This window comes from Rhipicephalus microplus, chromosome 6, assembly GCF_043290135.1.
Source record: "Rhipicephalus microplus isolate Deutch F79 chromosome 6, USDA_Rmic, whole genome shotgun sequence".
Taxonomy (NCBI): Eukaryota; Metazoa; Arthropoda; class Arachnida; order Ixodida; family Ixodidae; genus Rhipicephalus; species Rhipicephalus microplus.
In genome coordinates, this window is record NC_134705.1 from 58,950,337 (window position 1) to 58,967,295 (window position 16,959).

Genomic DNA, 16,959 nt, shown 5'->3' on the forward strand with positions numbered 1-16,959 from the left:
AAAGAGGGCATGCATTTTGCTTTACACTGGCTACAAAATGTGTCACTAATAGAGAGATCTCAAAAGCAGAGCTTAATAAGCTTTTCATTGCAGTGGGTAGTGCGACCAGGAACAATCATCATCATGAATGTATTTTCATAGTACATATACTAAACTCATGAATTAGCATGCGCTCATTTTATCCTATTCATCTTCTGCTTCACTCCCATAACACACGCACAAATCTGTTTGGCCGTGGAATGTTTGATCGTGGCGAGTACGTTGAATGCCTAAAAAAATAAGGAGCGTCACATAGCAACTCGTCGCGGGAGTAAAAAGTCCACAGCATCATTAAACAACAGGTCACACAACTTGAAATCCCACAACATCAGGTAACGGCTACTCACATGACTAGAAGCCCATCAGGAAGCAGCCAGTCATGAGGCAGGTTCCTGACAAACCCATGTATCACATGCGCCGTGTGAGAAAGCAACCAAAACTAAAGGAACACATACTGTGCATCTCAGATGAGAGTGAAGTGCATAATAGATGCCTAAAATATAGTCAAGCTTAGTCATACTTAGTACTATTGGCAAAAACTTAGCATCTTTGGCAACACCTTGGAATACAAACTGTGAAAAAGATAGAGACACTAGCTTTGCTGTTGGTTCCAGCCTTTCGCAACTGATGCAAAAGGCACACATTTTTCTTTTTAGCATGTACAATAACTGACAAACAGGTATGACCAAATGCCATTGACTAGGACATGTACGGTACACTGGCATCAAGCTATCTGGGTACATATTCATGGGTACATATTCATCTACTGCCCGTAAGCTGAATGTGCCAATAAGCTAAGTGTTTCATTAAAGATCAGTTGTCAGCACCACTTTTGTGTTAAGCCTCAGGGTGGTGTGGTCTACTAGTACAAATTTCGCTGTGAAATTCATATAAAGAAATACAAATTTACTACAGCTCCATTAAGTGCCTTCAAAGTGCACTGCCACATTGGCCAGGACCTATGCCATTTTTATCTTTTATGAATGTATATATATATATATATATATATAAGTAAGGCTCATAAAGTGATTGAGTTGCCATTCAAATAGTTGAAAAAGTTCTCTGCTGCTCATAATATCACGATGCCTTACGTGTGACTCATTTTATGATAAATTATCTAGCACTATTAGGCAGTAGCTAAGTGCATTCATATACTCACCCGACTGATTGTTATGGTTTTGGAGTATTTGAAGTTCTCTTTCGCAACGCTCCAGCTGCCTGACCCTTTCCATAAGCGACTGGTGCTTCCTTTGAAGTTGAGTGTAAGTGCTTCTGGGTACAACGTCGCGTGCTACGGGTACCATCGGAATGCAACTGCATCGGCCTTGTCGTCTCAGTCGGTCCACCTCTTCCGTCAGTGCTTGCAGTTTGCGTTGCATGTCAGCGAGAGCGCCACTGGGTAGCGGTCCCACTCCGTACTCCACCAGGGCAGCTTCAATCTGCTCTTGCCTCTCCTGCTCTGGAATGTGCTCTTGGTCTCTGGACACTGGAACGGTGCTCTGAAGTTCAAAAACCACGATTACTGTTGAGTAGAGTTCCTAAGTTCACATGCCAACAGCACCTAGATCAGAAGGTTATGTTCAAATTCCCTGGGGAGGCACAATTGCTAAGTCAGAAGTCGCGGGATAGCATTCGAGCCCTGGTGGCCACATTTTGATGGACACAAAAAAGCTAGAGACCTGTTCGCTTAATAATGCGAACATTAGGAAAACTTGCGTGGCTAAGATTTCTAAAGTCATTCGCTATCTTGTCTTATAATTATATCATTGTTTTGGAACCTAAAATCTTATAGATTACTATTATAATTATTAAGTCACATTTAAGCCACAACTGTTATAGCAGGCTTCTGACTAAAACTCAATGTATCTTTTTCTCATCCTCTGCAGCTGCTAAGTGCAATGACCCTAAGGTCAGTCCTCTAAGCCGCCACCAAGACACCGACTTAGTGTGCCAACCTTAGCGGCCCCACAATGTGGTGTTAGTGGATACTACAATCGCAAAGTGTTCATTAAAATTTATGGTTTTACATACTAGAACCACAATATGATAACTACCTGTGCTATAGTGGAGGAGTTATTCTAAGCCCATGGGTTTTTTTCAACATGCACCTAAACTTAGTACAAGGGTGTTCTTGCATTTCACCCACGTTCAAATGCAGCCAACACGGTTGTGTATCAAACCTGCACCATCAAGTTTAGAATTGACACCTTAGCGACAGGGACAGCCTGACAGTTCCACAAGTGAGCAAAAACAATTATTTTTACATAGAGCAGCCTATGCTAAGATTATGCCTTTTAGTCGTGATTGAGTACACCTTGCAAAGAGTTGTATGGGCAGGCATATTTATTCAGTATAATAACTGTTCAGGTTTTTAAAATTTAATAATGAATAAGTCCTAGCATTAGCGATCCCATTAGCTACTAGAAGCGACACCAGACTGCTGAGATGAGGAGCTGTGCTTGAGTGGCTGCACAAAATTTAAATTATGTTGAAAGGAATGTGTTAGAGCTTGTGCTATATACACCGGAAACAAGATGTAGGTATTATGTGACGTACTCGACAAAGTACAACATGCACATCCAATAAACAACATGCACATCAGCCTGCCTAAGAGTGTTTGCCAAGCAAGGTTACCTGTAAGTACAGCCTATCGATTCAACCAAAACAAATTTTATTTCAGTTGGCCTTTAAAAGGAGATTGAAAATGCTGCTTCATGCTATAGTTGGGTGAAACCTTTACCACAAGAAACAAAGAAGTGTACATTTAGGGTTCATTTTCTTTGTTAAACACAGTGTTATTGAGTCAGTAACGCCAAGGAAAGTGTAGGGGATGTTATAACAAGTAACTGCAATGTAAAATTTGTGAAAAATGAAAAGTGGGCGAAAAGGTAACTTGTTGTGGGCAGGAACTGAACCTGTGACCTTTAAATAACGCATTGGGTGCTCTACCAACTGAGCTCCAACGGCAGCTGTCCCCCAACCACTTTATTGGGCATGTATGTGAATGAAACGTGGGTGCGTCAGTTAGCGCTACTTGTAGCCATGACGGCAAGTGTGGAACACTTTTTTTCCTGCCTGTTTTCCGTCACGTAGCACGTGATGTCAAACAGGCAGGAAAGAGTGTTCCTGATGAAAAGCGTACCGACGGACGCTCCAACGTTTCATTCCCATACATACCCAATAAAGTGGATAGTGCTAGTTTTATTTATTTTTTAGTATGCCAGGCATACGTTTTGCTCAATGTTTGTTTCGTCACTGAAACTCATAAACTCACAAAGTAGAACTGCATAGCAGGATAACGGAGAGGTAGGCAGGGCGTTTTTTTTCTTATCTCGTTCTCATTCATAATTTCAATGTATATATGTTAATATTAATAATAGTATATGGAGTTTGATGTCCCAAAACCACAATATGATAATGAGGGAAGCCATAGTGAAGAGCTCCAGAAATTTTGACGGTATGGTGTTCTTTATTCTGAACTGACATCGCACAGGACACGGACCTCTACTATTTTGCCCCCACTGAAATGCAAACACCGCGGCCGAGAACAATCCTGTAACTTTCCGGTCAGCAATCGAGCACCGTAACCCCCCCACCAGCATGGTGGACATTGTGTGTCTGTTGTCTAGCCATGCCTTCTCATACACAAGCACAGTTACTCCAAAAGAAAAACAGGGCACACGAACCGAGACTAAAGTACATAAAACTGCATGCCAGCATGCGCTATCAGAGAAGTTGTTCTTTATTTATAAATGGCAACGTGCCAGAAGTTAGTTGCATCATTTCTATTTATAAACGAAGAACCAAGGAACTGCACTGGCATGCAGCTTTGAGTCCTTCGGCTTCAGCTCGTGTGCCCCGTTTCGCTTTTGGAGCATCAGTAAATGTAAGAAAAAGGGTGCCAGGATATTTTTTCTAGAGAGTAACTACAACGTGAAAGGTCTTCCAGTGGCACTTATGAAGGCTGGGTCAAGCCTTCTGGCACTCCTGTGGAGGCCAACGAGGAGAAGGTCAGAGCGCTTTTCCCCTTTCCTCTCTTGCACCCACTCTCCCCAGTAAATGAGCCTTACACCCCCCCTATCGGAGAATTCTTTTATGTTACCACTGCCAGTTTCAAGGCTAAGCACCATTCAGTCAACACCGAACCATCATAGGAAATGGCAGAAAAAAAGAAAAAATTCGTGCCAAGCCTCTCAGGCATGAATTGCCGCGTTGTAAATTGTGCCACTATACAATTTACAATGCGGCAGTTTGATTTCCTTCCCATTTTGGTGTGAACTGTTTCCATTATACTAATGTCGTTTGTTGCAACAAGTACCATATTACTGTCGTTTCTTTCTGGATCCGCTTGCCTCCGAGGCCTCGTAGCCCTGAAAATGGCCATTTCCTCCAGTGTTTCTGCATGGCACAAGAAGAGTTATTAATGCACCAGACATGAAAATGACAACATCACGCAGAGAACAGTAGGAAAGCTGATAAATATGAGCTATATTCATTAAAGGAGAAAGGAAATAGCTGCATGCTGTACGCATGCATTTTTTTTTCTCCAAGAATAAATGATGATATAGGTTTTCAAATATAGACTATGCCCTAAACATAAATTGTGAACAGAAAATGTCAAAACTTTCATGGCTCGATTTTTTTGTGTCACAGAGTCAAAGCCATAGAGCAAGTGCATCCTGACACATTAAAAGGACACACCAAAACAATGAATCGGTTTAGATTGACAAATTGTGCTCTGCAGACTCTTATGCTGTCAGTTTCACAATCATCGGTAGATTAATACAAGTAAATATCAAAGTCAAACTCTCGTTTTTCAATTTTGCAGAATAATCACAGTGCGTGATGTCATGGATCTCAAAGTATGTTTTTTGTATTGTGGTCACACATTATCAATGAAAATACCTTACACTTTGTACATTAATTGTATGGCCCCCTCAGGGGGCCTTTTTACTGATAAGGAACGATGTAGGACTAAGAAAATACTATTCAATCCAAATTTACATCACTGCATTTAGTGTTGGAATTCCAAGATGATGTTGGCAAGCACATTTTTTTTTCGCATGTTTTCCCTTACCAAATGTCTTTTTCCTGTAAGCGTATTGATTATGGAATTGTGAAGGAGAATTTTCTAAAATGGAATGTAATGTAAAAATAAAATGTGTTGCTGTATAATGTGATGGAAGGGGTTTATCATTGCCTTGCAGCACTTCTTTCATATCAACGTGCATAAACATGATGTTATTTTTTTATTGTGCACACGCGACTCGGGCGGAGTACTAGGAGCTAGGGAGCATGAGAGGGGGTGGTGTTTTCGCGGCACATGGAGAGGACCGGCAGTACGTCAGTCATGTACATCCTGTTCCGGCGCTTTTAGCACAGCACTTCCGGACAATGGGTGAAGGTTTCTAAATCTAGAGAATCGAGTGATCACGCGATAACCACCACCACGCGAACGCCCTGAGTTGTCGCTCATAGCATCACTCGTCGCTGTCGCGTGAATTTTCGCATTTATGGGGTTTGGCCTTTATGCTTGAGAAGTCTGAAAAGCTGGCCTGCTTGGTTCATGTTCAGATGCAACAAACCAACGAAAACTGAAAACAAAAACGATGAAGGCACTGGCTAATTGTCTCATTAGTGCAGGAACAGTTTAACATACAAAAAGGTAGAGGGTTAACTTTTTTACCATGATTAATATTAGTATTCCAGGGTTCGTACAGGTTGCCAAAAAGAAAATTCAAGGATATTCAAAGGCATCCCAAGACCTGTAGCAAGTTTATCAAGGACTCAAAGTGGCATGCTAAGCTGGAATTTTTCACTCGTAAATAAAAAAAATGATGAATTTTATTGCACTTACAATAAGTATATAGATATCCCAATAATAACAAAAAAATCTAGTCTTAACAACTTCTCCCACCCTCTTCCTCTCCTAGGGAGGGGGCACGCGCCATGCCAGAAAGTTACGTGCTGACGGGCTTCAACGCGTATATGTACGTGTGTAGGCAGGCCTTAAAGGGATGGTGCCACATGGCTTGCACACTCTTTGCTGCAAGCTTTGATAATAGGGTAGCTCCAACAAGCATGATACACGCACCAAGCTTAATTTATTCTCGCTATATATTTTTGCCTTATTGATGTGAACGATTTTCAGTTCCTGTTTGTGGGCGCCAAGTTGCGCAGGTATGTACAATGTAGCCGACTTAGCCACGAGATCACAAAGCTGCACGAGTCATGCTGAGTATTGTCTTCTCTCGCACACATGTGCCACACAAGCACCTGCAAAACAAACGCGCCGCTAGCTGCAGCAGCTGTGATGCTTTGCTCGTATGTACGAGGCTGAAGTCTGGAGGTCACTGCCTCACTAGAGATCTGATGTAACATCACTACAACTTTCGTTGCCCTTCCTATAGAGCCATGTCAGTATTGGACGTGCTCGTGATGAGCCTCGATTAGGAGAATGAGCAATTGGGTACACTAGAGAAGTGACTTAAAACATATTCTAAACGTTTCCAAAGTCCTACATTTCATGTGAAGTGTTCTTGCTTGTATAGATAAAACCCACACGATGCTTGCTACAGCCTTGAAATTAGATGGCACCACCCCATTAAGAGTGTTGGCTTGTGTACAGTTGACACTTGCAGCATGTTGCTCACTAACCAGGAAGTAGCAACTGTGGCAGTGGTTATTTACGCTCACTTTGTGATGCTCTTTTGTAGCATCCTTTTTGGTGTTTAAGCAGCACGCTTCCAGTGTCGAGCTGCGACAGTTCTTCATCAGCACTCATCCTTAGCGCTTTTTCTTCGTGTGTCCTTTGTGCTTGGCAGCGCGTTGCATCTATGGAGTTGCTTGCCCTTCTTCATGTGACATTCTAATTTCAGATGCATTTTTGCAAAATGAGATCATGTGCACCCACACTGCATTACTGCTTTAGAAATGGGGAGTTTGAGATGCCAATCTACCACATTTAGGAGGTCGCGATGCCAATATGAGAGTGCACTGCTCACGAAATTCAAGAATTTTAAAGGATGGCAAAAAACTGCAGGACCATGAAGGGCCTTGAAAATACATTTTTCAAAATCAAGGGTTTCAAGGACCTATACGAACCCTGTATTAATTATTTTTAAAGGGGTCCTGAAAAACTTTTCTGAGTAACCATGGAATTAATTAACTGGAAAAGTGTATTGCTTCACAAAACCAACGCCGCAAAATTTTTAAGAATCCGTCCACTACGAGCGGAGTTACAAAGATTTGTCACACGCTGCAATCGCATTCTCTCTTCTCTCGTGTCGACGAAAGCACTGGAAGCTAAGCAGGGAGGGATGGGAAGGGCAAACGAAAAACGTCACGCATGCCTCATGACCTTGAGCCCCTTTATCTTTTCATTTCTTTGAATAAATGGCTTTTACAGTGTGATCCCGTGGACACGTGGACAAGTGATGGCCTCTCGCGGTGATCACTGCAAAAAGCAAGCGCGCCATGTTTAAATAAGCCAATGGCTGATAGATCGGCAATATAAGTGTGATTTTTGAGCATCTTCTGCCATTTGTTGAGGGAAAAGAAAGCAATTTTTAGCTGACTTTGATAATTTATTATGAATTCCAGGCCGCGTGCTGCGCTATAACATTTGGCTTGCATGTTCTTGGGAGCCCCTACTACTGATTGGCAGCGTTTTCTAACCATGCTCAAAAAGCTTGTCAGGGCTCCTTTAAGCATGTCAGTTATTGTCAAAATAATGACTACCTATTCTGTCTGGTCTAAATGGGAGAACAACACTTATTGCACTATTTTCGTTTTATGCACATTATTTTTCTCATAAGTATTCAATATCGAAAATGTCTAACTTATGTAATCACTTCTTGGCCAATCTCCTTGAGTGGGTATGAGCCATATTTAAAGCATCACCATCAGGCACTATCGTCAGTGTGCAAATCATCGAGCCTTCTTCATCCTTGATTTAGTTTTCACTGTTTCTTGTCCCCATTTATTCCCTACAAGTGTGAAGCTGCCTTAATCTTTTTGGCTGCCCTGTTCTGCTGCCAACAAGCGTGAGTTAACTGGCCTGCCAGTCTATTCCTACAAATTATGAAAATGCACAGTACAATATTCACATGCACAGCGTAAAGCCAGTACAACCAAGCGTGGATGGTGTGCAATTCGCTGAGGCAAAAACTGGAAAGCCACTGAAGGTACACAACTTCCAACATGCAGGCACATCAGGAAATAAAAGGATAAAAAAAAAGGTGCCTTGCACTGTTGCTTGTCGATCAAAGAAAAGCTGCATCTTCACAGCTCAAAGTTCAACAGTGTAAGGGATGTGTTCATCTTAATCAAATGCAACATACCCAAACACTCACCTCATTGAAGACAATATTATGTCCCAAAAGTGTTGATTGCAATTAGTACTCAACTTAATCTTACATTGCTCAATGCAGTTAATTAACAGCTTCTTTTCATGTGTTGCATTTACTCATAAGATGGAAATCATTAATATTACAGCAATTTACAAGAAAGGTGATAAAAATAATCTCGCAAACTACAGTCCCATCTCCAGTCCACCAGTCTTTTCGGAGGACTTGGAAAAAATCATTTTACCATATTCAGTGCCAATCATTTGATATTTTAACATTCTGACTCCCAGAATGGCTTCATAAAAATAATGGTCTATTAAGGTGGAACTGCTCGACCAAGAAAAAAATAATACTTGAAATGTTTGAAACTCAACAATCGTTCCTTGTCAACTGGATTTTATGAAAGATCTACTATGAAGATCTTGTTAACACTTTATAATTATTAAAATATAGAACTATAGCACAAAAAGGAAAACCCTTGCTTTTTTTATCGTACCTAAACCGTAGATCACAGTCTGTCATGGGCAGTGGTCACTTTTCTCCAAATATGTTAATTTACATCATTCATAGGGAAGCACTCTGGGTACTCCTTTGTTCTTTACATAGAAACACTATTACCATTGATCATAGAACGAAACATATTCTGTACACTATGATACTAGCCTGCGTCTTGCTGGCTAGCATGTTGCATGTCCATCAAGTAGAGCAAGCAAGATACTTCATTAAATTTACTTGTAGACCACAAATAATCAACTAAAGCTACACATTACCAAAATTAGAACTGCTTTGTTGACCTGTGAAACAACTCTGTGCAGTTTAGCAATTACTGCTGAACAATTCCAAAATAGAAGTTATAGAAAGTTTTCAAACTCCAGGGTATATTTCTCTCTAATAATCGGTCCTGGAATGCTCACGTTAATTTGTTGTAAAAAAAAAAAAAAAATGTCAGATCCCACGTACAGAGGGAGTCAATGGTGTGCAAAGCACGAATGAAGAAGGTCGATATGCCACTTTAAAGTTACCACAGTGTTACTAGGTGGACATAAATTGTGCCGTACATGACTTCCATGTCATGATTATCATGTTTGCACCTGAAATTAGAGTTTGTCGCGTATTAATGTCACATAATACCAAGTTTGGTATATGCGAAGCTACCGAAACGGCTGTGAGCACGCTATGAGCATAGCACGTAGTCATGTTTTACATGACACGCATGTCATGATTATCATGCTTGGACGTGTCATTTACCTTCGTCATTTATTCACGTCACGTAATACCAAGTTTGTTATGTGAAGCTACCGAAACGGCCGCGAGGGCGCTATGAATGTAGCATGTAGTCACGTTTTACATAACATCCATGTCATGATTATCATGTTTGCACCGGTCATATACCTTCGTCATTCATTCACGTCCCGTAATACTAAATTTGGTATACGTGAAGCTAGCGAAACGACCGCGAGCGCATCTTGAGCGTGGCGTGTAGTCATGACTTTCAAGACATGCATGTCATGATTTTCACATTAGGGCCTGTCACTTACGTTCGCCATGCTGTCATGCCATACCATACCAGTTTTGCAACATGTCATGTGAACGAAACCACTGCGAAAACAGCAAAACCATGAAATGTAAATCATGATGTTCATGATATACATGTCATGATTTCATGTTATGCCATACCAATTTTGGTATAAATAAAGTCGCCGAAGTTCGCTGAGAAATGCTTGGCATTCAAAAAACTGTCAGATAATATTTTTACACAACGCTCTTTTTTCTTTAAAGCCGGCAAGAAAAAGAAATATTTGTGACTTATTTCACTTCAAAGGATATGCACAGTTTATAAAGCTCCTTAGTGAAGTCACATACGAGGCATGTTCAAAAAGCTTAAAAGTGTAAACGTAAACTGCATATGCCATTTCAGATTACTTTGACAACATCAGCTGGAAACAAACAACAAAAGTTTTCTCCTGAAGTCGATTGCGAGGCTGAAAAAAAAAATCCCTAAACACTGCACACACCATATGAGAAATGGAAAGTGTGCTGGGTAGTGCTGTGTTGTGTTGAACATGTCTTGTTTTGTCCACATCCTTTGTCTATGCTACCATCTATTATCTTGCTAATATGGCACAGCTTGTGGAAAGCAAATACTAGAGATTACAAAAATTATTAAACGGGCCAGCAGAGAATTGGTACTGATTTAGCTTTGGCATCTTTGAATGAGCTGGGAAGCATATATGTACAACTCTGCAACGATTCATATTTTAGTTTAATGCATTAATCGTGTTATTTTTTTCACCGGTGACACAGTGAATGCCTCGTAGCATTGTTGTACGTTTGTGTATCTTCCTTGATGCAGACACTTGTGTTTTTGGTTGCACTGTTTTGTAGTCATGAGTAGGTTTGTCATTTTGCTTTGCAAACCAGTTTTTCCTTATGTATACTCATGCATAAAATTTCTTTCTGTTTGTGGGCGCCAAACACTTGAGAAATATTGAATAAAATTGAATTGTATTTTAAGCGTACACATATGCACACACATGCACGAACATTTCCACAGGGCTGGCAAGAAAAGCTGTTAGTAAACAAGGCTGAACTTTCCTTAGAACTTGCGACGACGAGTGCTTTTCTTGCTCACTTTCTGATTGCCTAATATGGCTCCCGCGAATCATTACTTAACGATATCTAAGCAGTTTGTGCGCTATGCCCTGCGAGCCGACTACTTCTTCAAGTGGCACCAGCATACCACTGTCACACGGTTACATTTTAGTGCGATCGTTCCCAGCCCAGATCGAATTTCTTTATCGTGATCGTTTCCTTTACAGGAGCTGCTAAAAGGAGCTCTGCTGAGAAATCAGATTCCGATCAGTCTGAATCTTGATTGGCACTGCACCACAGGCTCTACCACGCCAGACATTAGACTTATGGACGAAGATCGCTTAATAGAGGGTACGAGAGAAAGGAATATAGGCCAGAATGTACATTTGTTGGCTTACCCGTAATGTGGATGACTTTGATCGCTTCGTAGAGCCTGTCTTTGTGGCACGACCGAACATAATAAGTCTTCGAGCGGCTGAAGTCATTCACGTCCTTTGGATTGAAAGGTTCCATGGGAGAGCAGTGAATACGCGTGTGTTCCACAACGCCAGTCTTCAGTGAAGGCGTGTACTCCACGTAGACGAACATGGTGCGTTGTCAACTTGGAAGCTGTCACCGCCAAAGCACGCCGCCAAACGGTACCTCGCCGCTCGTCGTAAACCACGGAGGAAGGAAAGGTGTCGTAAACAAATCTGCCCGCCAAAACAAAAACTATAGTGAACTAGAAGTACTCTAGTGGTGCGACCGGCCAGGCTCTGGCGCCAGCCTTTCACACGGATGGCGCGAGGTGGCGCCACTGCTCCATTTCCTAGGAGCTTCGGCTGCGTTGACCGGCCGTCGCTGGCTCCTTCTGAGTTGCAGCTATGGTCAATTCTAACGCGCGTGTTTGCTTCCTGGCTCATGCAAACGTAAAATTGCTAGGTTAGTTATTGCGTGGCTCAGCGGTTTGTATATACATAGTTTGGCCAAGAATATATATATATATATATATTCATATTTACCACACGCGCTAATAACATTCGCTACAAAGCGATTGCTCATCACCATCACAAGCTTACGGCGCGCTTCCACTATAGTTTTGGTGCTGGCTTATTACATAGAATGTCATGGTAAGGACACAGTGCTCAGCATCGAAAATGAAAACAGGAACATCTTTTTAATTATTGTGATGGTTGGAAGAGTACAAAAAAATACAAAATAACAAAATAAATTTCACTAGTTTAACAGCTTTTCAAAACTATTACGAGGATTCGCAAAAAAGAAGACACGTGAGATGGACATGTGCAGAACTTAACATCTACTGAGCTTTAGGTGCTTGGCTGATTCTCGTTTTTTAGCACTATTCTGGTTCACGCTTTTAGTTAGGAAATGCAGACGAGTAGTGATGTAAAAAACGATGACCTCAGCTGCAATGCCTTCAGAATGGTCACGACAACCAAGCCCATTTTTTTGCTTTGCCTTAACTTCGCTTAAAATGTCGAGTATGCTATCAGCGTGCAGCTCCAGCAAACTGAAACACGTTGTGAAGGCTTTTTCTAAATCATGAACAAACTTAAACAACAGGCTAGACGGATAAAGCAGGCCACCTCTGTCTTTCATGTGTGTCAATTGCGCAAGGTGTTTGAGACTTTCAGCAGACTCCTTTTGCATTAGAAGAAGTTTACGGCACTCTTCGCAGCCAGACTTCAGTAGGCATTTCCTAGCTACATATCCTGCTATATAAAATGTTAGCCGGTTGTCACTGGCAGATATAATGCATGACGCATGGTCTGGCGCACTCTGTGGGAGCGAGCTCTGCACGGCAGCTACATTGTCACTGTTTATAAACTTGTCCATTAAGCGCTGTTTACCAGATGGAACATTTTCAGCACCTGAATTTGCGGGTAGAAGGGCATGGAGCACTGCAGGCTCACAGTTTCCCTTTGAAGCTGAGTGAGCAAGATTGTTGAAGCTCAAGCAGTTGATAGTGCTAATAAACTGCTGTGGTGTTGGGTGCGTGTTACATCCAGACGACTGCCTGACAATGCCAAAAACATGCTCAACAGGATCTTGGCTTACTCTAGATGTCATTAGGTACCTGTAGCCTAGTTTCTCAGTGAGATACTGAAGCAAAGAAAGCACACTTGACACTGTCACTCGCAGCCCAGCTGCTGTTGACTGGCTCAGGAATCCTTTCTGCCCCTTCGTGTGGTCTTCCCATGATGAAAGATACTCCTGAAACGATCGCAGCTTCTCAACACTTGCTGAACTTGGGCGCAGCGCTTCAGCTGGAAATCGTGAAGTCATCATTTGCACAAGGTCATGGATGATCCTGTGAAATGAACAAAAGCAGGATGAATCTGTGTTTGTGAGCAAGAGTCAGACTGTCATATGCAAGGTGAAAGGTGCAATCGCAATAAAACCACAATGTGATGACACTTACTTGAAAAACTTTAGTGTAGCTGTGATGTCACCACAGGTATCTTCAATTCCTGACTTGTACAGCTGCAGACCATGAATCACTTTTTCTCCGAAAAGCTGAAAATGTCACATAATACCAATAGCTAAAGATACTCTCATCTTTTCAAAATTGTTGGGGTTCGTGTGGCTTCCGGTGATTCCATGCATTGCCTGCAATGTGACACTACAACCATCCAGTTCCAAAGCTTTGCGTACGAATTGTAAAGATACCTGAAAGGAATACCAAAGTGAGAAACTGTTAGAAACAAACAGATTGTATCAATAAAGTTGTACAGCATGCTTGGTGATCAAAAACAACTTACCCGGCCCTCAGGTGTTTCGTAGTCCGACCTTAGTAGTCCATTCCTCAGGCACTTAATTAAGTGAGGAAAGTCCGACAGAAAATGGAGTTTGCGCGTTGGGTCCACTGGATGCAATGTGCTGCATTTCGTTTCTGTCAGTGATGCTTTGATGCCCATCACAGACCACATTTTCCGATTCCAAGTGGCACCATCAGACGTAATGAAATCAACCTTGAGTACGGCCTTCTCAGCTAAAATGACGGCTTCAAGCATTATCTTCGTCAGCAGGTTCCCATTTATGTTTCCATGAGTCGCAAATGCAGCGAGTATTTGCGTCCATTTGCCAACAAAGGGCACAAAAATTATCACCATACCGTGATCACAGACACTGTGCTTATCTTTGTCAGACGTAAACTGTCCCAAGTCAACGAAGCCATCAATGCGGCCTTCACTGTTCACTGAGAGGTGCTCCGAGAGTTTCAGTTCATCCACGATGAGTCCTCCATGGCATAAAAACTCGTCCATAGTGCAAGTCTTTTGCTTCAGCACATCAAAGATTTTATTGCTAAATCCAAACCCAGTTCTGTAGCATTTTAAATATTTGCGAAGCGTAGTCTTACTGGGGAGAACTAAGATTTTTTCTTTTCTCAAGTGCTCATACAACCTTGCACTTTTCAGCTTCATAATCAAACATTCGAGCACCCACTCATTTGAAAATATCATGCCTTTAGTACTCTTCCATGAAGAAGCTTTGAATATGTGGAGAGTTGCCTCACGCTGCTTCTCTGGTAGGAGAGCTACTTTTGCATTGAAATCTTCTTCTGCGATTGCCACATTCTTGGCAAGCATGACACTCAACTTTTTCTTAAGCACACATGCCTGATTTTGAAGACGTGCTGTCTTCTTCTTTTGTTGCGTCAGTCGTGAAGAAAGGGTTTTCTTTACAGGCAGGTGTACACGACAGTTAATGTACGACTTTCTTGTCAGTAACGCTTTCCTAAGGGACTTGCATTCTGCACAACTTGAGCCTGCAAATGAACAAACAATGCATACGTTAAAATCACACCCCTCAATACCTGAGGCAATGTGGTAATGTTATGGGCATCCTAATGCACTTTACGTCTACTTACCTTCAGAAGAAACTTTTCCGAAGCAGCGTACGCTGATCACGGATCGTCCAGCAGTGTTTGCTTCAGCTCGATGATGTGCGGTCAGCCGAGAGGAAAGCGGCTTGAATTCTTGTTTACACATTGCTCCCTTGCAGACAGGGCTTTCTTGAGCTTCTTCCAATACGGATGTGGCCTCAGCAAGGGATTGCACGGGTTTCTCTTGACACAAAACACCTTGATAGAAGACTTGGGCTACAATTTTTCCTTCTGTGGACACAAAGCACACAGCTTTTTCATGAAAAATATCCAGTTTTGTACGCTTGCTTATCACTGTCGTCACAAATATTAGATCGCAGTGGCCAACTGCTTCTATACGACACCAGTAGTTTGCAGGAACTTCAAGTGTGCGAATAGCTTCAATTGAAAGTCGCGCACTAGTGGCAGCATTAAAGTCCATGCCTTCCATTTCACCGCCGTCGCACACTTAGTCAGGTGCATCAGGCCTGCGCCGTTTTCTGCTTGCGCCTTCAGGAGGTTTGGCTGCTTTCCTTCTCTCGGGTCTTTGCTTGGGCGCAGCGACGGAAAGGTACGCTGGACAACCTGGCAAAAGCGTTGGCACGGCATCAGGCACCAATGACGGTTTTCCTCGGGGAGTGCGCACTTCACAGCCATTTATCACGTGCACATATTCGCGCAGAATATATCTTGGCTCGAAGTGATGTTCGCACACCGCTGATGTTTCGGTCAGAGGCTTGTCATCCCTCCGGAGGTTACGCTCCCACTTTCTGCGGAGATCGTCTTCTCTAGGAGCTGCAAACAACGATGCCTTCGGGGCGCCCGGGTAGCCGCTTCGGCAACCCGGAGCAAAACAGTGTGAATCCGTCCTCCGCTTCGACATGTCACGAGCTACATGTTTGTTGGTACGGAATACCTGAACAGGTAAAGACAGCTGCTCCACAACGGTCCGTGCGAGAAAATGCAGAGCAGAGTATACCGGTACACGTGCAGTACAGTAGCTGCAGACAAAGCGATGCGCAGGATACCGGCAGACGTGCTGAACTAACGCGCTGAATCACCAAGTGACCGCGCCTCGCCTAGGAAAAGGCGCAGTAGCGCCACGAGAAACCCTAGCGGCGGTCCGTGGTATTTCCGACCGCAAAGAGAGGCGGCGTGGCCTGGCGGTCGTGCCACTAGAGTACTTCTAGTTCACTATAACAAAAACCAACGTGACTATGCGAATGATCACGTGAGCAATTGACCATGGTGGCCTACTGGCATCACTGTGAGCGGTCCAAAACAGTCTCAAGGGTTCCAAGATTTAAAGAAGCACTGACATCAAATTTACTCATGTCAAAATTTTTTCGGCAACGAGTAGCTATGTACCCACTAGTAGCAAGTTGCGACCTATAACGCCATTCATGTACGAATTACTGTCACCTTTAGTGATTTATATCGCAGGTATCTAGCAGGATTCAAAACGGCCGGCGATCCCACCATTTTTCGCTCTGAAAGCGCGCTATAAATGGCGAGATTGCCGGCCATTTTTAGCGTGCTCCCAGCACTAGAATTGTGTTCCTCAAACCCATATAGTTTCCTAAACTTAAACTCTATGCTCATGTAAGCCGCGGTAACCCATGAAGTTTCATACAATAACACCTAGAGGGTAATGTGGCGCTAGGGTCTACGCGAGCTTAGAGTGCCTCGATGTGCTCGTTCGCTTCCGGTACAGTGTTCTACAGTACCGACCTCCGCCACCTTTCCTTCCTCCGTGATCTCTGCCAAGGAGGCTCTCTGAGTATACTAAAACTACTGGAGTAGTGGTCCCGCACATAGAGTTTCTCAAAATTAACTAGAGGGCACTCTGGCGCTGCGATTGTTCAGCGACCATGGGAATGATGGGAGAGGCCCTGACGTCACTCGTTGTGAAGCCGCGATGAAACCGGAAGTCGGCCATATTGACTAGGCAAATTCTCCTCTCTTGTTTACATGTGAATGCGAAGCAGAAGACGCGACTCCCTCTATGTCTCAAAAAGCACGTGGCCTGCGCGCCGCGTGCGTCGGTACTATCCGAAACCAACGAAACGGATTTCAACACGCTGTCTTGCCGCGGTACGGTTGACGAAATCTCTG

At 42.9% G+C, this 16,959-nt stretch overlaps 3 protein-coding genes across 7 annotated transcripts in view; all 3 read right to left on the reverse strand.

The window, feature by feature from the left end:
- LOC119167634 (uncharacterized) overlaps positions 1-11,670 on the reverse strand; it is a 52,661-nt gene extending 40,991 nt beyond the window's left edge. For all 5 annotated transcript variants that reach the window (XR_012884129.1, XM_037419140.2, XM_037419139.2 and 2 more), the window contains exons 1-3: positions 11,378-11,670; positions 4,358-4,437; positions 1,199-1,538 (exon numbers count right to left, since the gene is read on the reverse strand). Coding sequence is in view for 4 of the 5 variants with exons in the window: in XM_037419140.2 (XP_037275037.2) it covers positions 1,199-1,538; positions 4,358-4,437; positions 11,378-11,567 (610 nt within the window). In the remaining variant the exon portion in view is untranslated. The remainder of the gene's footprint in view (positions 1-1,198; positions 1,539-4,357; positions 4,438-11,377) is intronic.
- Positions 11,671-12,154: 484 nt separating this feature from the next.
- Positions 12,155-13,497, reverse strand: LOC142765268 (uncharacterized). The gene is made up of 2 exons (XM_075865995.1): positions 13,402-13,497; positions 12,155-13,290 (listed from the first exon to the last, which is right to left on the reverse strand). The coding sequence occupies exon 2, from the start codon at positions 13,266-13,268 to the stop codon at positions 12,270-12,272; it is 999 nt and encodes a 332-aa protein (XP_075722110.1). The 5' UTR covers positions 13,269-13,290; positions 13,402-13,497; the 3' UTR covers positions 12,155-12,269.
- An 8-nt stretch (positions 13,498-13,505) lies between these two features.
- On the reverse strand, positions 13,506-15,295 carry LOC119169682 (uncharacterized). Its single transcript, XM_075867658.1, has 3 exons — positions 14,851-15,295; positions 13,742-14,748; positions 13,506-13,649 (listed from the first exon to the last, which is right to left on the reverse strand). The coding sequence occupies exons 1-3, from the start codon at positions 15,293-15,295 to the stop codon at positions 13,506-13,508; spliced, it is 1,596 nt and encodes a 531-aa protein (XP_075723773.1).
- Positions 15,296-16,959: the final 1,664 nt, after the last annotated feature.